This window comes from Podarcis erhardii, assembly GCF_964252035.2.
Source record: "Podarcis erhardii genome assembly, chromosome: 3".
NCBI classification, from domain to species: Eukaryota; Metazoa; Chordata; class Lepidosauria; order Squamata; family Lacertidae; genus Podarcis; species Podarcis erhardii.
In genome coordinates, this window is record NC_138507.1 from 58956912 (window position 1) to 58981647 (window position 24736).

General features: G+C 40.8%; 1 protein-coding gene across 7 annotated transcripts in view; it reads left to right on the forward strand.

Moving 5' to 3' along the window:
• LAMA2 (laminin subunit alpha 2) overlaps positions 1 to 24736 on the forward strand; it is a 374353-nt gene that overhangs the window by 136376 nt on the left and 213241 nt on the right. For all 7 annotated transcript variants that reach the window (XM_081856105.1, XM_081856106.1, XM_081856108.1 and 4 more), the window contains exons 7-12: positions 4372 to 4489; positions 5380 to 5558; positions 5999 to 6098; positions 8916 to 9076; positions 14522 to 14662; positions 20825 to 20998. In XM_081856105.1, coding sequence (XP_081712231.1) covers positions 4372 to 4489; positions 5380 to 5558; positions 5999 to 6098; positions 8916 to 9076; positions 14522 to 14662; positions 20825 to 20998 — 873 coding nt within the window. The remainder of the gene's footprint in view (positions 1 to 4371; positions 4490 to 5379; positions 5559 to 5998; positions 6099 to 8915; positions 9077 to 14521; positions 14663 to 20824; positions 20999 to 24736) is intronic.

Sequence of the window (24736 nt, forward strand, 5' to 3'; positions counted from 1 at the left end):
CCACTAATGATTGACATTAATTCCTTAACCGTGTGAAACAACTTGCATTTCAATACACAGAACCAACCAGTTGTTATGTTGTCCCTTTTTTGGTAGATTTAAAAAATAAATAAATAAAACCACATTCTTTTTTTTAAAAAACAACAACAAGCAAATAAATAAGACATAGCATAACTAGAATATTTACATAAAATAAACAGGACACAAAATCTATTTCTCAGACCAGAAGTGTAACGCTGTGCATGCATGCATTATTGTATAATATATAGCTTAATGCCAAGATAGTTCTAAGCAGTTTATAGAATATAAAGATCTTTCATCATCATCATCATCATCTGCACAGGTATCTGGAGCTGAATCATTTCTAGCATGTCTGGAATTGATTGATTGAATTTATATACCTCCCTATACCTGGAGGTCTCAGGGCGGTTCACATTATTAATTAAATTTATTAATTATTAATTATTAATTATTAATTATTAATTATTAATTATTAATTATTAATTATTAATTATTAATTATTAATTATTAATAAATTAAAATTAAAATGCACACTAAAACAACCCATAATTTAAACATAAGCACCCATAATTAAAATATGCAATAAAACCATCGCATTAAGACACAGCAATCAAAGCATGCCACATCCAAACATTCAATGAGCCTGGCAGAGGGAAAAATAGCCTTTAAAACAGAACTTGAGTTATACCACACTTTTTGCCAGCTTAATTTATGTTGGGTTGCCAGGTCTTGTGATTGAGCTGAGCAGGTTTAGGATCCAGGCTAAGTTTCACTCCTCCCCTCTCCCCTCCCACAGTCTTGCCCCCATCACTCGAGAATATCCCCTTTTCAGGTTATGCTGGTTTATGTTCCACTAGGCTTTGCTCAGAAGGTTGTGCCACAGCTGAGTGGGATGAGGGACTTAGGCCAGCATATCTCTGACTGAGGTAGATTTGGGGGGTTAAATCAGCATAGACTAACTGAGCGGGAGATCCTGATCCTCAGTCACTCATACTGGCAAACCTAGGGTAAGGATTACTCCCTCAACCAGTTGCCAATGTTAACACCACACAAACTCTGTAGGGAATGAGATGGACTTTCGGGTATTTAATTTTCTATATTATTAAGTTTATACCCTGATTTTCTTCCCAAAGGAGCCACCAGCAGCAAAATACTACATTTTAAAAATTCTTACTTGAATTGCAATTTTTGCCAATATGACAGCATGCTTACAAAATATCTCTAGATGAACTCCTGTGGCCATCCTTTCGTTCATCCCATTATGTTTGTCATGCTGTGCCTTATAAAAGTAAATGCTATCCATTTAATAGATGCCTGTAAATAAATTATGGTTATTACTGTGATGATGTCTATGCATGTTGTCAAAACTGAGTGACAAATTGTGCAGGTTTGGAAAGTCACATGTTTCCTTGAAACGTATTTTGTTTTGCCTAGAGCTTCAAATTCTGTTAAATTAATTGCTTTAAAGAACAATAATCAAATACCTAACAATTAATTATGGCTTTTGCACTTCATTCCAATAACAAACATACATATTTTAAAAAGCTGATAAATGAACAAAAGCATTTTATTGAATTTTCAGTTATGTCAGAATTTAAAAGTGATGGCCAATAATTGTTCTGAATGTAACTCTCACAGAATCTTAGAATTACAGAGTTGGAAGGGACCTCAGGGGTCATCTAGCCTTACCCCTAGATCCTTTTCACATGTGCTACTGGCAAGGCAGCTGTTCCCCATGATATATTTGTGCAGCTGGATCTCCCTGCCTAAGAGTAGAACTTTACTTTTGTCCCTATTGAAATTCAGTTTGTTAGTTTTGGCCCTGTTCTCCTGTCTGCTAAGGTCATCTTGAATCCTGATTCTGTTTTCTGCGGCATTAGCTACCCCTCCCAGTTTGGTGTCATCTGCAAATGATCATCCACTCAATGCTTTCATCCAAGTCATTTATAAAGATGTTGAACAACAACAGGCCTGGGTCAGAACCCTGCATTACCCCACTTATCACTTTTTTCCAGGATGAAGAGGAACCATTAATGAGTGGTCTTTGGGATCAGTTAATCAACCAGTTACAAATCCACCTAACAATTACTTTGTCCAGTCCACATTTCACCAGTTTCTCAGCAAGAATATCATGAGGGTCTTTATCAAAAGCCTTACTGAAATCAAGATACACTATGTCCACAGCATTCCCCTCATCCACCAGTCTTGCCACTCTCTCTCTCTCTCTCTCTCTCTCTCTCTCTCTATATATATATATATATGATTCATCTGTCAGGACTTGTTTTTAAGAAACCCATTCTGAGTCTTAGTAATCACAACATCCTTTTTCTAACTATTCACAGACCAACTGCTTAATTATCTGTTCCAAGACCTTTCCTGGTACTGATGTTGCTAATTACCTGGGTCTTCTTTTTTGCCTTCTTGAAGATGGGGACAACATTTGCCCACCTCCAGTCTGCAGGGACCTCGCCTGTTCTCCAACTCTAATCTGGACATACTATAAATGCCTAATTTAAGATTCTATATACAGTATAGGTTTCCAAACACAGAGCATGATTCAAATTTAAGGATTTTTTTTGCTGTTTTCTACTATTAAACTAGAGCAGCTCATAGGTTGTATTAATATGTAAATATAAATTAGGGTGTCAGTTGTAAAAATTTATATATAAAAATACAACACTTAATATTTCACAGTGCTATTGAAATCCAATACTGTTATTTCCCCATATGCCTAAAAGCCTATGTCACATTTCACTTCTCAAGTCCCATCTAGGGATGCTTGAGGTATTATGCTTCTGTGAATTCCAATGCAAAGTGACCTGATCTACACCTCCCACACTAATGTACAATTTGGAACATAATTATCCTTCTGATTTTGCACTTCTTTCAATTTTGTGATATGCTTTTAGCTACAAAAAAGAAAAGTGTCAAAATGCAGAAAAAATGCAGTGAAACATTTTGAAATGCACATGTTGTGATAAAATACATTGAGAAATGTGTACATTGAGACAGAATGGACTATATTCATCCAATCAATTATGCTAGCAGAAGCTAATGCAAAGACTCCCACTTGCACAATGGGAATTTGTCCAGTGTTATTCCCCCGCATGTGCCCTGCACAATCCCCAAATCTGCACCATAGGGTTGGGGGAACCCAACAGAAAACATGCCTCCAGGCTACACTGATTACAAGCCAATATGTTTAGAATTTTGATAAAACTCTGTTTAATTAAGTATTTAAATACTATTTAAATATTTGTTTAGCAGATTAATGTGGAAAAGAAACAGAACAGACTAATGCAAGAGCACATGCAAAACTGACATAGACTCACTTGCCCATCCCATGTCCATTCAAACATGATACAATCAAAATTATGCCGTCCTCTAGTTTAAATAAGGCATATGGGTATAGATGTGATGCCAAAATAATGAAAACAGTTAGAGAACAATAAAACTGTCCCATATGGAAGGCAGCATAAAAGACAGCAGATCAGAGAAAAAGCATTAATAGAGATAGCTGAAACATTTGTGTAGTTCAGTACTATTAAAGTTTGCTTCCATCATGCTTAATGGGTCTTACTCACGGGTTGGTACAAAAAAAATCCTGGTTCACTAAAAAGGTCTTCATATATCACCAAGTTAAACTTGTTTGACACATTTCAGCTGAACGGCTATCTTCAGTTTGGAGTCTTTCTATTGGCTGCATCTATCTTTAAAGTGAAGCCAAAGACCTCATTAAAGGAGACCAGGCATTCATTAGCTATTTTGATCAAGGACATATCTCTTACTTTAAAATTTTCTGTTTAAAACTTAAGGGAGCAAAATATTTAACAAAATTCTTACAATAAAATGACCTGAAATAATTCTGCTCACTAGACAACATCAGAAGCAGCTCCCCAGAGCTGCTTTGTTAGCTTCCTAACATGCATATCTCTGCTACTTACTGGGAGAGAAAGGGAATTAGTCAAGGTGGTTGGGAGTTCAGTGCAGTGCAGTGCAGTGCAAACACACTAGCAGAATCAATCTGGTGGTCCTGCCAGTGCATTTGTACCATGCTGACCTCCCTGCCACCTTGTTCCTCTCCTGCCCAGTAATCAACAGTGATTCACCTGCCAGCAAGTTAGCAGGTCATCCTGGCTACTGTTGGTTCTTGGCAAATCAAAGTTGACAGGACATCTAAACCAGGCCTTTCCCCTTCCTCTCTGCATTTAGCTACTCAGCACATCTGCAAATCACGTCTCCCTAGAGTACCAAGAGACATTGACTGACATTTTCCAATTGTTTAAGATATTCCTTTTGAGCTGCTCTAATGTTTTCTCTTTCTACTCCCTTTTAAAACAACTCAATTAGAGATCTTCCTGTCAATGTGAACACAACACATGTGGAGAAAGTTGTGATCGGTGTTGCCCTGGATTTAACCAGAAGCCTTGGCGAGCTGGGACTTTCCTTGTAAAGCATGAGTGTGAAGGTAATGGAAAGACTCCAATTAGATGTTGTTTATGGCACTGGTAAAAAAACCCAGACAAGCCAGCTCCAGTCTGCCACAGCAGTCAGGCCTGGATAGGGCCTGATGCCAGCTGGAGCTGGTTGAGAGAGCAGTTTAGGACACAGTTTGGGACGCAATGGATCCCAGGCCAGCTCAGCTTCAACCTATGTGTGAGCTGTCTGCTGGTGGGGAAATGCATGGCCACCTCTGCTTCATACGATAAAAGCCTGCCAGAATAAAAGGTCTTCAACAACTGGTGAAAAACAATGAGGCAGAGAGCTGTTTTATGTGTGCCAATAATGTCAATGGGAAAAATGTAATCATAACTTTGCATTTAAAACAATGATACCTACTAGTAGTTAACCCTGGTGAAAATGTTGTCTTTCAAGTATGCTGTATGTAAATAATTTTGAACTGGAAAGTAGCTATCAAAGGGTCCAACCATTTGTAATGATTTAATACTGGAGGAAAAAAAGGCATTGCAAAAATAATAGCCTTCCTCTATCCAACGCTTTCATGATCAACCCATATACTTGGAAAAAGTGATGTGTCTGTACTGATTTTAAAATGATACTTTGACATGCCTAAAGTACAAAGACTGGAAAAAGCATTGAGGATTGTCCCTCTACTAACAAAATGATTTGAAAAGGAAATATCCAGAAGAATGCTTTGACATCATTTGTGAGTGGTCCCTTATTAATTTAAAGACCAGAAAAAGCTGTTTGTAGATGAGATATTTATGCTATTTGTTTCAATACACAGAGCGCAAGTGTCAAAATGATGAAAGAATATTGTTAAATCTCTGGTAAAATGTTGTTTCTATATGTCTGCACCAATGCGACGTTTGCTAATACACTTTTTCCTTTTTTCAGCTTGCAATTGTCATGGGAAAGCTGAAGAATGTTACTATGATCAGTCTGTGGCAGAGAGAAAGCAGAGTCTGAATATCCGTGGGGATTACATTGGGGGTGGAGTGTGCATTAATTGCACACAAAACACAGCAGGCATCAACTGTGAAACCTGCATTGATGGGTACTTCAGGCCAAAGGGGGTAAAGTATGACCCACTCTTATCTTCTGTAGCCCTAGACATAATTTTCACCGTAAGGTGCTAGGTTATTAAGTGGCAAAGATGCTGTTTTGATTGCCATTTTTGGAAGGTTAAATTCTAATTCTGACAGCCTACCAGCGGCCTTTCACAGTGGGAAATCGGTAAAGGAGAGATTCACAAGGATATGAAAGTAAACTGTGTTGATATGAAAGACTGCACTGGAGGGTCAAGGCTTCCAGCTAGTATTTCTGCTTGAACTGAAGCAGGATGCAATCCGATAAACATCGCTTTCCTATCAGGAGGGGCATGTTGTTTACCAGAGAAGAGTAATATTAGTGCAATTGCCAGTGAGAGGAATATGACAAGCTTTTGAATTAACGGTTTATGTTTCATAATTTTTGTTTTGTCTGTAACCTTGTTGCCCTTGCTTTCCTTACACAGGTGCTCCCAGCTAGTCGCAATCCATGTCGGCAATGCCATTGCAATACTCTTGGCTCTCTAGATGGTACATGTGTCAAAGATGAAAAACATGCTTTAGGAGGTGAGAAAAATTTTTGGGACTGGGTCGCCATGTTAAACATTACATGCCACATTGTTAAATCGAACATTAAGTAGTAACCTCTTTTCGCTTTCCCAATGCTTTCAGAAATACCATCTCACAGGAGACCTTTTCAAATCTGCTTGCCTACTTTCTTGTAGAGTTCTTCCTTGGAGACCTAATCATTCTACCCCTCCTGCCATTCTGTCTTACATTCTCTATCTTGTGACATGCACATTTGGGGAAACAGGAATCTCTTCCCTATGGACTTCAGGTTTTTCCTCTCTCTCTCTTGTTGTATATGGAAAGGCGTTGCTCAAGAATTTGTACAAAAATACACACTGATATGTACCCCATCATTTCCCATATGCCTGCCAAAGTTGGCCCGTGGGGGTGAGGGGGGGCGGGAATAAAGATCTGGTGCTCTGAGTGCAGCAGGACATGATGACATTTCCTTGCTCTCTGTAGGAATTGTACTGCAGAGGGAAAGCATGGCGTTTTTATATTAGGAAGGTCCTCTTTTCAGGGCGGACTCTGAAGATTCTTCCCGTGCAAGTAGTTCTCACATTAGGCTTGTGCTTTTCATGATAATGGCTTATGGGTGTAGTTCCATGCATGAAAAGGTGTGCATTAGAAACAAACTTTCACTGCAGGCAGGTCCCAGACTACCATGCCTAGCCATTCAGGCAAGCAAAGATTGTTAGAAATGTAGCATGTATCTCTTCTTCCATTCCTGGCAGCCAGTTCCTTTTGTTTTTCTTAATGAAACTCATTCTAAGGCAAGATTAGAACCTCTGCCTTAGACTCCTCCTTTAGCACATCTAATTTGCATAAAAATCCTATTACATGGCTCCTCAGAAGTAAACCCCATTGAGTTCAAGGGGACTTCCTCCTAGGTAAGTGAGTATAGGATTGCAGCCTACAGCACATTCACTTCGGGCTGAACTTTTAAAAAATAAAATAAAAGAAATTATACCTATCCAGATGAAGAAAACTGTGTATTGAGCCCAATAATGAGTCGCTCTTACAATCTGCTGCTGTGAAGTTAGGAAAAATGCTTGGTGTCCATACACTGTAAAGCCCCCCCCCCCAAAAAAAAACCAACAGTTCTTTAATCTATGTAAGCTGGGGAAAGATGGCGCTTGTTTGAAGGAAAGGGTGAAAAGCATATTTATTTTCCCCAATGGATTTTCTCTATATATTTGCAAATCAGTATGAATGCACATTAGGTATACTGAAATTGACTTTGTTGGTGCTGGCTGTTTTCTGTATGGAAAGAAATGTTTATTTGGAGTAAAATGCAAACCTGCTTCCAAGGTATCTGTCAACCCAAGCAAGAATAAAAATGCACTAATCCTAGGAGTATAATGGGAAAGGATGATAATGAGTGATTCTCTCCAAACTTAAAGCCTACACATCTTGTCTTTCTGGCACACTGAAGCAAAGGATTATTGGATACAGCTATAATGTTAACAATTTATTCTCTGGTCACATTACAGCAGTATTTCTGAGCTGGTACAATTACCTGCTGCACTAGCATTGTTAAAAGAAAGCCGAGCACTATAATATTTACCAGAACTTGGTGCCTACCAACTGACCAGGAGCTGGGCTTGTAGATGAATCTGTTAGATTTATCTCCCTAAGTTTTTCAACCTTTGTTGAATGTTCATTAATCCTAAAGTATTCAGGTTGGCTAACTGTGTTCCAGCTCCTTTTGTTACAATCCACATTTTAAAAATTTCAGTGGACTTAAAAACACTTCTCAACAAAACCACTTGACATTTTAAAAGTTCTTCTTTTTGGATTGACAATTATTAATAATCAAATTTTGGAAGTTTGATTCCTTTAAAAATGCTTTGTAGGCTTAGCTATGTCTACTTCATTTCCTCACTGTGGGAGGAAATAGGTAATCAAAGTTATTGTTCAACCTCCAATCTACCTGCATAACTCCAAATGTAAAGAGGTTTGAGCTTGTTGCTCCAGTCCAGAGCAAATGGCTCTCACAAGCCACTCTTGAGTTCCTATACCAATAATTTAGAAACTTTCACTACTTTGTAACTAAGCCAAGTTTTACTGCCTGTGTAACTTTTTCTGAATGCTGTGTGGAAAAGCACATGATTCTGATTTTTGGAAAGTTAGTAAGTAAACCATTTTAAACTCACCAAACCTGTGGTCTTTTTTGTGCTAGGGGAAGAGAGAAACTTTGGAAGAGCAAGTATTAAAGGTCCAACGGCCTATATTTTCATGCTTTACTTTGCTGCACACTTTGTGCTTTTAAATCTCTACTGGAGTTTTCTCACCTAAGAGTACTTGTTCCAAACCTGGATCTTGGCATGCAGTGAATTCTCTTTTCTATATATTTTCCATTTGCACCAACAAGAATAGCCTCCTGGATCAGGCCAGTGGCCCATCTAGCATCCTGTTTTTTCAAGGAAACCCTGAAGCAGCGTCTGAGCAAAAGAGCACTGTCCTCTCCTGTGGTCTCCAGCAACTGCGATTGGGAAATATTACTGCCTCCAGTTGTGGAGGCAGAGCATAGTCATCATGGCTAGTAGCCATTGATAGCAGTCTCCTCCATGAATTTGTCCAATCATATTGTAAAACCATCTATGTTGGTGGCAATCACAGCCTCCTGGACTGTAAGTTCTCACAAGATCTGGATCCTAGCGGACAGTGGCCTTACTGTGCCTTTATTAGTCTGAGTTGTTTTAATTAAATATATGAGTGTTACTTAACCTCTCCTCGCCTGTCTGCTTAACTCACTGAGTTTATGTTAATAAGCATCTAGCTGAGCTTGGTGTTTGCTTGCTTTTGCTACAGACCAGCTTCCTGGCTTCTGTCACTGTAAACGTGGCTTTGGAGGAGAAAGGTGTGATCGGTGTGCATTGGGTTACAAGGGATTTCCTTACTGTCAGCCCTGCAACTGCTCTCTGGATGGCAGCTTAAATGATGACCCTTGTGAAGGACCCTGCAGGTGCAAGGTATGGATTACAACCTCTCTTTCTTTCAGCAAGTATAAACTTTTCATCTGTGCTAACAAAGATAAGAAGCTTTGCCTTCATCCATTTTTTTCTTCCGTAAGTCCCTCTGGCAGTGCCTGAGTGTCAAACAAGTGTGACCCCCCAACCTTGAAGTATTTCTGATGTGAATGTGATCTCTTAATCTTGAATAGTGAATGGGAATTGGAGCCGCAAAGTACCTTTGCTAAAACAGTCTCACACATGCACACACAGACATAGAGCTATACAGATAGTAAATTGCTATTTAAAATTATGTTTCTTTATGGTGCGGGGGGGGGGATCTGTGTTGACAACAACTTAGAGACCCTTAGGTATTTCTTTTTAAATGAAGCACACAAATAACCTTTGCAGATTTTGTTTAATTTGGCAGCAGTACTTAATCTCCCTTTCCTGCTTCAGAATGAGGGCAATAGGATGGACCTCAGTTGGCTACATTGTGCTGTGAAAGTGTCATGTTTATTACATGATCTCTGATTGGATAGGATCAAGGACAGAGAAAATAACAGTGCCGAGGCAGCATGACATGGTGGAAACAATGATTCTGAGCAAGTATACAAGTTAGGGGTGCTTTTGCTGACACTTTAAACTACCTTGCCTGTCCCCCTCTCCATGATGGCAACATTCACATCAAAAGCCCGACTTTGGAATGAATGGATGTTAAGACTGGTTGGTGGAAATATTATGGAGTAAGCAGGGTTCGACTTGCAACACCGATGGTCCTGTTTGACATTGGTGTTTTGTTTTGGTTTTTTGGTTTTTGGTTTTTAATGTGTAAGCAAATTTTTGAAGTTTTCTTTTCTTAAACAAGCCCCAACTGAGACTGAACTAATTCGTTGGGGAAATATTGGGTTCAATACTCAATACCCTGTGATCTTCAACCAGTTAGATCAAAATTACTACAGTGTTAGCTTAACAGCCCTGAAATCTGCTCTGGGTGTTAACACTTTTATCACTTTGCACATGCATAAGGCTCTATCAGAAATAAAAAGGCTTCTTGTCCAATTTTTAATTTCCAAGTAAGAAGATGTAGAGATTCCAGGATTGGGTAAATTATATATTATATTCTTAAAGTGAAAGGTGTGTACCCAACCCACAACATCTACAGTGCATTAGACCTAACAAGCCAAAGGCTGAGAGAGATAAGTGTGAGGATTAATAATAATTTGTAGTAAAATATTGATACATGAACCAGAAATTATTTTGAGTGAAATCATACATATGTTCTCATTCACAGGCATAAATATACATTATGGTAACATGTGCAGGTACTATCAGCCCACATATCCTTTCTCAGATGTTGAAAAGTATGTGGCATTATGTCTTCCTATGAATGTTTCCCTGCCCCCTACTCTGCTTGTTTGTTTGCAGCTTTGGTTAATGTATATGTTGATGCCACACCACAATTTTCCCCGGAGGAAGATACAGAAGTAAGTGGGTTGGTGGAACCTGCATGTCTTCCTATGTAGCTTGATCCTCACCATTCTCAGGAGTGTGACATCTTAAGATTCACAAGTTATTTTAGGTTAGCAAGGTATTATCTTGGGACTGTAGCTTTCACTAGAGATGTAGGAACATGCCTCAATCTGTTCCAACATTGAGTCACACTTTCTTCCAGTATTTTTTGTTCCACTACAATTGGTTTATTTTGCACAAGTCTTCCTTCCATTTCATTGTCTGCTGATGCAGAACTGTACAACCTTCCCTCTAGCTTCAGTATTTTCAGTCTCTGAGACTTCCAGATCACAAGAGAAGATGTTGTAAAGTATTCCAGCTATGTATGTGTCTCTGTCTGCCACAGCGGTGCCTTCATGCTCCCACTGCCCATTACCTTTAACTCCAGAGGCAACAGTCATGGGTCCATGAAGATTTACAGTTCTGCTGCTGCCAAAGCCAGATGTTTTGAACAACCACTGCACAAGGTCAACCTCAAAGTCTGTGACACGTTTACTGTCAAAGGAGGGGAAAGAGAACTTGCAGACACAATGTAAACTGAAAGCAAAATGCTTGTGGAAAATATAGAACACAACCCATTTCTTCCCCAGTGTGCAAGTATAAAGGAAGTTAAATGTAAATTATTTTCCAGCCTTATCCACAACCTGCTTAAGAACCAGCTGTATTGAACACAGGGATGCGGGTGGCGCTGTGCGTTAAAACACAGAGCCTAGGGCTTGCTGATCAGAAGGTTGGCGGTTCGAATCCCCACAACGGGGTGAACTCCCGTTGCTCGGTCCCTGTTCCTGCCAACCTAGCAGTTAGAAAGCACGTCAAAGTGCAAGTAGATAAATAGGTACCGCTCCAGCGGGAAGGTAAACAGCATTTTTGTGCACTGCTCTGGTTCGCCAGAAGCGGCTTAGTCATGCTGGCCACATGACCCAGAAGCTGTATGCTGGCTCTCTTGGCCAATAAAGCGAGATGAGCACCGCAACCCCAGAGTCGGTCACAACTGGACCTAATGGTCAGGGGTCCCTTTACCTTTACCTTTACCTCTGATAGAATGTGAACTGGGCTGACAAGCTGTTAGGAGAGATATCATGCATGTCTGAATGTTCCTTAGTTAACCCTCAAAATCAGGAAATTATTATATGGGAAGAAGCATGTAGTCCTATTCCACTATTATGGTCAACGCTGTCAAGCGGACCGATAAGTGGGGCAGTCATGGTCAGAGAGCAAAGTAGGTGGTTGTGGTCCCTTTTACCCTATTATGCATTGCATTTCAAAGCTCTTGTGAAATTCCTCTTACTGCCCCTTGAAAATAGGACAGAGCTGGAAAACAAAGTGGTCACATGTACAAAAAATGCTCCTTGGAAAATGTGTGCACTTGCCACTTCCTTTGTGCAACCTCCTTTGTTCCTTAGCTTCAAAGTGTGATGAAATTCAAGCAGTAACATGTAAAGGAGCAGAAAGAGGAGGCACTTAATGTGCTACATTAAATGAGCCACTGTTCATATTGTATTCATCTACAGAGAATGATTTGAGTTGGTGTAACCCCTGCTCACCTTCGCCCACTACCTAATAAACTGGGAGAAACAATTACAGATAGGTAGCCGTGTTGGTCTGCCATAGTCAAAACAAAACAAATTCCTTCCAGTAGCACCTTAAAGACCAACTAAGTCAGGTATCTGAAGAAGTGTGCATACACATGAAAGCTCATACCAAGAACTGACTTAGTTGGTCTTTAAGGTGCTACTGGAAGGAATTTGTTTTGTTTTGACTATGGCAGACCAACACGGCTACCTATGGTATCTGAAGAAGTGTGCATACACACGAAAGCTCATACCAAGAACTGACTTAGTTGGTCTTTAAGGTGCTACTGGAAGGAATTTGTTTTGTTTTGGGAGAAACAATATTACATTTTCAGGAGGGCAGGGTAGCTGTTTTCCACTCGGTACTCTTAATTATTTATTAATTGCCTACCCACAACAAACAATTGAGATTAACTGGGCCCTCTGCTTTTGGTTTATTTTCCCCCACTTCTTTTTCTTTTTGCAAATCAAATCAATGTTAGCTTTGCTGCTTCTTTCACTAGCCTGACTCCAGGATAGTATCATAACCAGAACAGATCCAGTTCACATGAGCAAAACTCACTTTTAGGCCATATCCTCAGAGTGACTTCTAAAACTTTCACCCAAAGGTATTAAGGTTCATATCCTGTTGCTTTGCTTCCTGAATGAAACTCTGGAAATAAATCTCTGTCCTGGAAGTCTACAGAAAGTTGGTGATGTTTGCTGGCACTTCCGTCAAGGGATATATGAAAAGGATTTTCTGGATATAGGATTAGTAGGCTCATAGTAATAAAATCTGTATTTAACATCTGCCCTCATATTTTCTCTTTTTGATCTTAAAGACTTTCATTTTCTTTTCTTCTTTCTCAACGGCTTTTCTTTTCTAAGGTATCCTAGAACTCCAAAACTATTTTAAACCCTTTTCTTCATGTTAATTCTATATCTTTGGCTGCAAGGGAAGCAAGTAACTTTCATTGGGCATGTATGAGTAAACTATTGCTAGCATGATACTGGCCGTAATAGGCTAGCCATCATTTCCATCTAGGGAATGTTTTGCCATTTGCGGTGAACCACAAAATGGTGTCTCCCTCCCCATCAGGGAAGAAGAGGTAAATGAAGATATTGGGATCAGCTGCCCCTCTGGATCCTGTCCTTTGAAGTGGCCACCTCACCTTGCCTCATGAGTGGGCCCAGTTTCTATGAAACCAACAGCCTCTGCAGGTCTATGGTCAAACATATTTGTCCATGGAACACAGCACTTCATACAATCCCTACACTTATTGTAGTGCAAGCAAGTAATGAACTTTTAGACACTCTGACCTTTTACTAGTAAAAGGACAATGTGGCACTTGGATTCCAGTTAATTGCAGTAGACACATTCAGAATACTCATCAGATGATTATTATATATCAGAGGAGTAGGACTCTGCCTAACAGCAAATGGAGCATAATCTTTAATCCAGACTACACACACCTGCCATTTGCAGTAGATATGCATAACTAAAACAGAGCAAGGCAGCTGGCCAAATGTTTCCTTTTCTTGGCAATCTGCAAAGTAACAAATGGAACAGTATTATCGCAAATATAACACAATTTGGAAAGGGGCAGTGTACCCACTTAACATTACTGAAAAGGAATAAACACATTAACAAAAAAGAAGCAAAAAAAGAAAACAGCATAAATTTTGTGTATGCAAATGTACATGTATTGATGCATTTGGAGAAATCATCACTATAACTTTAATAGAAATACAACCCCCACTATAGTGGGGAAGACCAGGTTACCTGTGTGCCTGTTCAGACTGTTGTTTGGGTACTAGTTGTTGATAGGCAACGTAAAGGCCTAGGCACTCCCTTCTTAGGGCTCCTTCTCTTTAAACCAGATTTGGACCAGATAGCCCTCCAAACAGAGGGTGCCAGCAAATAGAGGGCTGTCTTCTGACAGCCCTTTGAATACAAAGCTGTGCTCTGTAAGGTGTGGTCACCCTAATATAAGTATTTTTTATTTTTTACCAATAATTTTTTATTATTTTCTTTACACGATCATTTTTACAATACAGGTAAAAAAATCAAAATATGCAATTGGAGATGAAAAGGGATACTCACTGAAGGGAAGGAGGGAAGTCGCAAGCTCGGCAGAGCTAAAAGTGTATATGTGGTTCAATGTATTGTAAGGAGTATTTATTTTTTTGATGAATCTCCTTTAAAATAGCCAAAGGCAAGGCTCAGCAACTTTGTGTCCAGATCTTAATTATTTCGTATTAAATGGTTTAGTCTTTACATGGTTTTTATTGATGTTTTATACATTTTAAGTTTGTTGTATATCACCCTGAACATCTTTGGAGGAAAAGTGATTTCTGAAAACTTTCAAACAAACCTAACTAATATTCCCATGTACATTTGCAGGCCAATGTTGAAGGAGAAAATTGTGATCGTTGCAAACGTGGCTTCTTTAACCTGCAGCAAGACAACCCCCAGGGCTGTGAAGCGTGCTTCTGCTCAGGAATAACAAACGACTGTGTGGGCTCTCGTTGGACCTACCACACTGTAAGCTAGAATAAATGTGTACACCCTTCCAATGTATCTCCCTTTTTAAATGTTATTAATTCCAGCATATCTCCCCGCTTTTAAATGTTATTAATTGAAACCAGCTTTGTAAAGTGTTTATACTTCATAGCTATATTTTAAATTCAAGAATAAAACAATACATTACTTGTTATTTTTACACTGGAGAGCAGTTCTAGAATCTATGCCCCAAAGAAAAATGCAAGCAAAATCATTTGGGGAAATTGCTCTTTAGGTGCAGATGAGAAAAGTGTGAGAGAGGAACTGGGGAAGTGTGAGAGAGCTCTTACGCTGTCCATCTTATAGACAGATCGGAGAGAGGCTTAAAATTCTCTGGAATGGGAACAAATATACCTGTTGTCTCACACAGGATAGCAGCAAGTTTAATGTGAAATATCTTCTTGGGATAGTTATCTATTACTTTTGGATATATTGTTGAAACATTATTTAAGAGGATAACGTCATTCTTAAAAAAAACCACCCCCACACACCCTGATTTTGAGAAGCATTAAGGGGGGGGGACTTCGTAAATTTAATGTTCTCCCTGCCCTCCCCCACTGGGGGAAAAGAATCTTGAAGCCTCTCAAGTTTCAGGATTTTAGCCTGAGATGAAATTCAGTTATATTTCCCTCCCGACTGGATGTGTATCTGAAACCATCCACACCATGCTTGTAGCTTTCAGTGTATCATAGGGACTAACTCATACTGAAGCATGTGAAGGATACCATGTTTCTCCACTGAAAGCTAAGAACTATGGAAAACTTCTGGCATGATTTGGAGAACTGTGCCTTGCTGTCATTGGGCTGGATGACTTCAAAACAAACTTAGAGCACATTTGTTTAGGAGGCATCGTAAACATCTGGACTCAGCAAATGGGAGAAATGAGCATGTGATAAAGATGGGTAGGTGCTCTTTATCAAAGAATATCCCATAGTACCTGTAACTGTGTGGGGAATGCCTAGTGTTTTTATCACCCTGCAGCCCACTGGGGTTAAAGTGCATGGTTGGAGGCTTGAGGCCATCACCTCTGCATGATCATGTAGTAAGTTTTAAACCACACATAAGTTGTGCAGGTGATCTATCTATTCACCTACCTATCTATTTGTTTATAACTCAGCTGAAATTCAGTGTCTCCATCTTGTGGGTTCCACTACTTTGAAATAGCAATTCTCCAGTTTGATTGGGCTTGGAGAGGGAACTATTTTGGTTTAAATAGCTATGTGTTGTAATTTTGTTTTGTATGTGTGTGATATAAGATGCCTGCTGGGTGAACTCTGTAACCAGGATCTGTTTCAGCTCGCAGCTGAGCCGTTTCACAACTCTGATGGTATCCACTCACCCGAAAGCGATCAGCCTTGAGCTTGCCTGCATATTTACAATTTGCCTGGGAATTCCATAATGTCAGAGGTTTCCCAGGGCATCCCATGTGCTCTTCTTAAATATGAATTGATGTTTGATATTATGTTGAGCAAGAAAACTGAGAAGGGACTGTTAAACAGTTGGACCTGTATCTGATAGTCTGCTAAACTCCTATTATATTCTTTTGTGCTGAAGGAGACTGCTGAGCTCCTTACAGCAGGGGTGCACAACATATGACACACAAAGCTACTTTGATAGCTGAGGCATTGTGAGATGTTTCACAATTGTATTTTATTTTAGAGGAGTAAAAAAAAAACCCACCATTTTCCCTTTTTGGGAAATTGTCTGTTTCATGATTTTGGTAAACAGAAAGAAAATAGCTTGTTCATCTTTTAATAGTGTTCCCCACTAATTTCAATATCTGCAGGGATGAGGTGAGTGTGAAATGCGATGGAGGGTGGTTGAAAATGTAAGGGCCCTGGCTTGAATTGACTGGCACCCTTTTGAGCTGGGTCCACCTGTCTTTGAGCTGAGTATGCTTAAAGCTCCCGGCCTCTTAAGCGAGATGAGCACGCAACCCCAGAGTCGGACACGACTGGCCCGCACGGGCAGGGGTACCTTTACCTTTACCTTTTTATGCTTAAACTGAGGCTCAGGACCTGCAACACACCCCCTACCTTTCCTGCCAGTCTTTCCCCCTCCCCAAACTATCCTTAACTTGGGAAAAGGATTTTCAATGATTTTCACCCCACCATCAACCTAACAATGAATCAATCTATGCAAGAAATACATTTTTTGGACACTACTATAAAAATACAGGATGGGCGCATAGACACCACCTTATACCGTAAACCAACTGACCGACAAACATATCTACATGCCTCTAGCTACCATCCCAAACATACCAAACAGTCCATTGTATATAGCCAGGCACTACGTTACAGCCGCATCTGCTCCAATTCTACAGACAGAGACTCTCACCTAAGAGATCTACAGCAAACCTTTTTAGAACTAAAATACCCAGCAGATGAAGTTAGACAACAGATCAACAGAGCCAGACTGATACCCAGAGAGAACTTGCTGCAAGACAGACCCAAAAAAGAAAATAACAGAACACCTCTAGTCATCACATACAGCTCCCAAGTTAAAACAGTACAACGCATCATCAGAGATCTACAACCTCTCCTGGACAATGACAGTTCTCTTTCTCAAGCTCTGGGAGGAAGACCTTTCATTGCCTACAGACAGCCACCCAGTCTTAAACAACTCCTAACCCACAATAATACTACAACCAGACCTAACACGGACACTGGCACCAGAGCCTGCAATAAACCCAGATGCCAACTTTGCTGCCACATACACCCGGACAACACCATTACTGGCCCCAACAACATCACACATACCATCTCGGGACTATTTAATTGCTCATCGTCTAACATTGTGTATGCCATAAAATGCCAACAGTGTCCTTCAGCTCTCTATATTGGACAAACAGGCCAGACCTTACGCCAAAGAATAAACGGACATAAATCCGACATCAGGAACCACAAGACAGAAAAACCAGTAGGAGAACACTTCAATCTCCCAGGACATTCTATACAAGATCTCAAAGTAGCTGTTCTATTACAAAGGAATTTCAGAAATAGACTGGAAAGGGAAGCTGCTGAATTGCAACTTATCACCAAACTTAAAACTATAGAGAGACCTGGTTTGAACAAAGACATTGGATTCTTATCTCATTATACATGACAAAGCCATTTTTCACCTTCTCACCCCTTGCTTTTTCCTGTTAGACCTATTGCAGTCGTTAAGAGTCGTCAACAGGCTCATCGCAGCTATCTGCCAATCACCCATTCCCACCACCCTTCTGAGTAATACCCCTCCCCACCTTCTCACTATATAGAAAGGTCCGGTGACTTCTGTTTCAGTGTATCTGAAGAAGTGTGCATGCACACGAAAGCTCATACCTAGAACTAACTCAGTTGGTCTTTAAGGTGCTACTGGAAGGAATTTTTTTATTTTGTTTTGGGAAAAGGAGGCACAGGCAGGAGAGGTCCTGCAGTCAATTTATATGTGCTACACATTATTTCCTGTCAGTTCATGAGAAACACTGCAGGCCCCTTCAGGTCCAAATTATGCCCTCCATGCATCATTTCCTGCCCAGGATCATGCGACTTGTAGTTTGGAATATGTCATGTGCAGCCAAAGAGAAGACCTTAATAGGGTGTCTCCTGTCCCTCTCTCCTGTCTTCTGCTTTCTGTCTCATTCTACTGCCCTCTGATATTCTTCCTCCAAGATAAGTGTAATGGTTCTAGGGGTTGCTCGTGCGTAAACCGGCGCCACACCTGGCTGGGTTGCCTGAGTGAACCTTTTCTGTCCGGACAGCCACTTACCCGTGGCTGTCTCAATCGCTGGCAGAATCCGTCAGTGGGTGTTTCTTGAACTTCTTCCAGCAAAGAAGCTCTTTGACGCCTAGTCTCCTCCTACTCTCCCTGCGTGGAAGCCTTCTGTGCAAGGAGGGTGTGGGCAGCGGAGGACCCTTACTCTCCCTGCTGGTCCCCGGCAAGGAGTCATGGGACTGCCTCGCCGATTCCCCCATCTGCCCCTCTTCTCCACTGGTGCTACGCTGATTCCCTTCCCCAGAAGATGGGCTGCCTCTCCCCATCCCGGGACGCTCTCTGGAATCCCTCTGGAGCCCTCTCTCTCCCTCCGGCCCTGATGGCAGTTCCCTGACAATAAGTTATGTTGTTGTTGAAGCACAGGCAAGGAAGCAGAGCAGGCTTCGAGAATCAGAGGGAGGCAATGAGCTGCTGAAGCCCAGTTTATTTTTTGAACAAGCAGTAGTGTGCTTGCCCATCTCTACATATCAGGACTGTGAGCTAAGGATAGCAGGAATTACTTTGTTCTGCTCCATGGAGTTTGAAAGCAGGGAGTGAAACGATAGCATTCTGTTTGGAGTTGAGTTCAGAAGCTGGCATGGCTTCCACAATTCACTCCTAAGCTTATGGCACCTCTTGAAAGATGATAGCTACATTAGGATGTGAGACAGTAGTTTTTTAGATACACCACTGCCTTGGGTCCCAATTGCATTTCTATAGCATAGTGTGTGAACTACGGACTTGCTGCATCGCAGACCTTTTCGCCTCCAATGCAGGTGGAGTTTTACATCCCAAGAAGGGAAGCCTCCTCCAATCTAATTATAAAACCTACACCAGGCGGTAAAGATTATCAAGGGTTGGAATAGATCTAACCCTTGCTCATCTCATTACTGGATTGGAGATCACAGATGCTCTCCCCTGTGATACAGACAGGGTTCTGCATCCCTTGCTGTTTGGGGGGCAAAGGGATAGGAGTAGCTACCATAGCCCTCTCGTTATGATTCTAACCAGGGAATAGGTTTTAAACCCAGCCAACCTTGCTTAAAAAGTGCAGAGCAGGCACTCATTCCTATCGTGCTTAGAGTCCTCCTCAACTCAGGAGGAAATATTAACAAATCCAGAGATAGCTGGACTAGGGCATGATGAGCTGAGTTTCAACCACATAGAGGGGTGAGCCAGCCAGGCAGAAAGTTTTTAATGGGTGGGTTTCCCGGTCACAGACACCCTTCACATGACATGGGGAGCTGTCCTCATTCCATTTAGGAATACCTCTAATATAGAGAGAGGACTAGGTAACATTGGCCCCCAAGAGACCTGTATCAAACCCCATCCAGTGAACTACAGCTGGGCTTTTCTAAGCCTTTTCCTCGCTGTACCAAAGGTTTCCAATCTAGCAAGTGGAAAGTGTTTTTAACCTACCCTTTCTGACACTGGAGGGAGATATTTCAGGTGCAAGATGTCCTGAATGGTGCTTTTGCATCAGAAGGGTGGGATATAACTATTTTAATAAATAAAATCAGATGGTTATGATTGCTCCCTCTTTCTCAATCCTGGAACTTGAGAGAAATCAGCTTCTCTTAGCTACCATTGAAGAGACTTCTGGGTATCCTTTGAAGAGAATGGCAGTTGCCCTGAAGAAGAGTCTTTACGTTTGAAACATTCTGGATCTTAAAGTATTGCTTTCAATGCAGCACTGAAGTCTTGTCTCATTTTATTGTGGGGGCTCATTCCTTCCTTCTTTTCTTCACTGGACGCCATGATTGCAGCCAAGATTCTGGTCTGAGTGGCCCACCTCCAAGTGCATGCAGCTCCCTAAGAAGCTGCTCACCTTCCAGCTCTTCTTACAATTTCCTTGTTAAGAAGCTTGTCTTGCAAATCCTTCTGTTGCAAGGTGATACATTCTCCTTCCCTATGCTATACATACTCATGGTCTGAAAATTCTTTTATGGAGGCTGCCTAATTTTATCATAAGGAGGTGCATCTAATATGTTGTTCAGTGCAATGCATTAAATATAATTTGACTACCTTTCTCATGAAGTTGGCACATGCAGAATTACAGTTAAGGAATACATTCTGCAGTATTCATTCATAATTTGTTACCAGCTTCAAATGGGGTGTGTGTGGAGTGAGCCCTTTGAACTCATAAGAATTAAAAACTCTTTGAAGAGAACCAATCATGACTTTAAATGATTCTAAAACTTATGCTCCTCTTGATTTCACTGAATATGGAAAGAAGGGAACTCCTCTATTCATAATTTTATGCAATATGGCAAACTCTCTGCTTTTGTGCTAAATGGAAACCTATTTGAATTATGAATAGGAAAACAAAAAGAAACAAGGAAGGAATATAGATTTTGTAGGTTTCAGTATGTGGATATTAGTAGGTATTTTCTTTTGTCACCATAGATCATGGACATGAATGGCTGGCACCTGACAGATGTAGCTGGTCGCGCTAGAGTGACTCCTCAGCAGGACAGCTTTGATGGACCTCAGCAACTTAGCATCAGCAACGTGGCTGCGAGGACTGCTTTGCAGCAGATTTATTATTGGAGTGCACCCAGTCCTTATTTGGGCAACAAAGTAAGTGCAGATGGTCTTTGCCTGGGTGTTAATTTGATTTATTAATAGCGAAAGACGTAAGCAATTATTTTTCTTTTAGTTTGCATTTGCGGGGTAGATATTTGACCAGCAAAATTGCTTGCTGAAAGCAACTGACATAGGCATACAGAGAATCCCCGTGAGACACAAGGCAAAGGGTAAGTAAGCTAAGCAAAGCGCTGCTGCTCCCGGGGCCTCCTGGCAGCTTTGGGTGTCAGGTGCTAGGAAAGCTCAGATAATTTGCAGTATTATTTCTAGGATGAATTGGCTGGTGGTCTATTCTGTGCGAGTAACATGTGTTTCTTTCAAGCAGTCTTATCTGCCTTACCACACCTTCACATTTCACTGGTTCTTTCCCACTTAGTTTAAACAGATGCTGACAGCAGATCAGATGTTGAGGGGGTGTGCTAGGGGAATAAACGTGTATTGCTTAGTGGGAAACTTGAGTGCCGGAAGCTATACCTTGGGATTCCAGAGATGGTGTGCTGCTAAAATGTTTACAAGCCTCATTGCCGTGTTTAAAACCACACAGTTGCTTACAAGCTGACCCATCTTCAAAGGTCCTATATCTCTGGGATATATAGCTCCACTTCTGGCTGCACCAACTTATAAAACCACAACGGTGTGGTACAACAGGCAAACAAATCCAGGTAGTTTGCTTGCACCTGACATATACAGTGGCCTAAAAGCACAGATAGTCCTCGGGTAAATGATATTATGGTTTAAGTTCCAGCCACTCCCGATTTTTCAAAAGTTACTTGCCATGTGGCTCAGAAGACTGCTACTTTTTTAAAAAGAACAACCCACAACTTAAAACCCCACTGGATTTGAGGAGGCATGCATGGTTCCCTGGAATGCCAACTTTTGACCTTAAGTGAGCTTTTGATCCTTTTAATAGGGGTATTTCTAGGAGGTGAGACTTTCCTCACCATGCTGCTACAGTGGCAAGATAATCCACACATGTGGAGAATTTCTTCTTGACACACATCTGCTTAACATTTAGGAGATGGCAAGTTTCCATGAAATAGGATTACTCTTCCCACTCATGTTAAAAGGATATACCCATCATATGTTCTGAATGGTGGGGAATTGTAAACAATTCCTGCAAGTTCAGCAGATAACTCACACATTCTACGAACATAGGCAATCTCGTTTTCTTCAAATATTCCAAATAAGCAGCAAAATCCAGATATCGCGAGAAGGCGGAAAATGAGGGAGATATCTGTGTATTAGGAAATCATGGAGTGCTCCCCAGGGCATATTTTAAAAAATATAGAGAGCAAGAATGAAAATGCTTGCTCTCAACCTTCTTGTGGGGTCTGTTGCTTGACTGAATCTATAATAATAATAATAATAATAATAATAATAATAATAATAATAATAATTTTATATACTTAAGGTTATGCCCTGTGTTTGCAGAAACATAGGCGCCTGCAGAAGACTAGAACTTACTTTGTTGCTCAGAAAACTTAATTGCATATTAATTAATCAGTCAAGGATGGGGGAATTCGGCCCTCTGACTGTTGCTGAACTACAACTCTTAACAGCCTCAGCAAACATGGCCAGTGACCAGGTGATGAGAATTGTAGTTCAGCAACAGCTGGAGGGCCAAAGGTTCACCACCACTGCTTTAAGTGAAGCCAAGGCCCCACTCACTGATTTCAAAGTGGCTTATGAAGTTTCCTCAGATTGAGCCATTTGTTGTTGTTTAGTTGTTTAGTCGTGTCCGACTCTTTGTGACCCCATGGACCAGAGCACGCCAGGCATTCCTGTCTTCCACTGCCTCCCACAGTTTGGTCAGACTCATGTTTGTAGCTTCGAGAACACTGTCCAACCATCTCGTCCTGTCGTCCCCTTCTCCTTGTGCCCTCAATCTTTCCCAACATCAGGGTCTTTTCCAGGGAGTCTTCTCTTCTCGTGAGTTAGCCAAAGTATTGGAGTCTCAGCTTCAGGATCTGTCCTTCCAGTGAGCACTCAGGGCTGATTTCCTTAAGAATGGCTAAGTTTGATCTTCTTGCAGTCCATGGGACTCTCAAGAGTCTCCTCCAGCACCATAATTCAAAAGCATCAATTCTTCGGCGAGCAGCCTTCTTTATGGTCCAGCTCTCACTTCCATACATCTTATGGAAGTTTATGAAGTTTCCTCAGATTGAGCCATACTATTGGTCAATCTACCCCAGTAATTGTCTATTCTGATTGGCAGTGGATCTCCAGGCAGGACCTCTTAATTTCACCTGCCAACTGATCCTTCGGACTAGAAATGCTGAGGATTAAATCTGGTACTTCTGCCAGTCATGTGCTCTGCCACTGAGCTATGGAGGCACTTTTCCCACCAGTACCACCCTTGTCAGGTTACTGTGTTTTTGTATTAGGGTTTTAAATCATAACATAGACATTGGATGCCTAAGAATAGAATATTGGTGTAAATATTAGAGTACTCTTGTGTGAACTGTGGCAGCTAGCACATGAAAAATTGGTCATGGTACTGAAAGGTCGTGGTACTGAAAAAGCCTGGAATCTGAATAGCTGTAAAACAAGCAGGAGCTTTTGATATGTTTAGTCTTGCACTGTCTTGTTTTTTGAAACTTTGTGAAGATATCCCAGGTTACTTTCACCAGGCTTCACTGCTTAGCATTTTCCGCTTGGTTGGAAATCTGTGTAACAGAAGGTAGGTGAGCAAGTAAAGATTAAGCTGCATCTCTTTGAAAGAATATGGACATATTGTTCAAGACTATAGATTGTTAAGGAGACTCAAGTCTGGTATGAGCAGGGTCCGTTTTGCTTGCTCTTAGGCAATGAACATTTCCTGTGCTTTTGGCAGATACTTTGCAGATATCTTTTCCCACTTAGGAAGCAAAATAATGGAAAGAATGTGTGCAATTTGTCTGAACATGGAAGGCATTTTTCCCCACTTGTAATTTGGAAGGACTTTATGGTTTACTGTCAGACATCACTGTATGAATGAAACAATTTGCCTTAATAACTGAACCATATAAATTTTTGATACTACAGTAATACTGAAAGCACTCACAAATTACCATAGTACATCTTAACTGTCATGTTGCATCATGTAAATTATAGCCATGATGACATACTTAGCTGGGGTGATTTAGTGCATTGCTATGGAAATGGAATATTGAGGGTTATTATTTGTAAACTCAATAAAACGTTTCTCTAAATAGCTGAAACTGGATTAAACCAGCTTTTCTAGATGATGTTTGCTTGCAGTGCTTCAAATACAATCTCCATTGTATGTGTGGTTTTCTGAGACTTGCTGCCTAAGGTAGCACAGAATAAGTTTTCAATATACAGTAGCTTGTGACCTTACCGTCCATTTTTCTGACACCTCCTCTTCCATTATTGCTATACCTAATGTTGGGAATCATCAAGAATTTATATTCCATCCCTGTTTGCGGTTCTTGCACTGAAACATTACAGGCCAAATTCAACTCAGTTGCTGTACTAGCAGAAGCTAGTGCAACCATTCCTGCTAGCAGAATGGTACTTCTCCCCGCTCCTCCCGCCCATGTGCCCCCATATCTCCCCCCCCCCCACACACACACACAAACCTGCTCTGGAGATTTAGAAGAGGAAAGGAGAGAGTTATGTCAGGCAAGCAGAAATATTTGTGATGTAATAGGCTCATTAGTTCTGCACTGAATACAAACCATAGTGTGTATGCATTTCCTTCCAAGACTTATACCTTTCAATCAAAATATG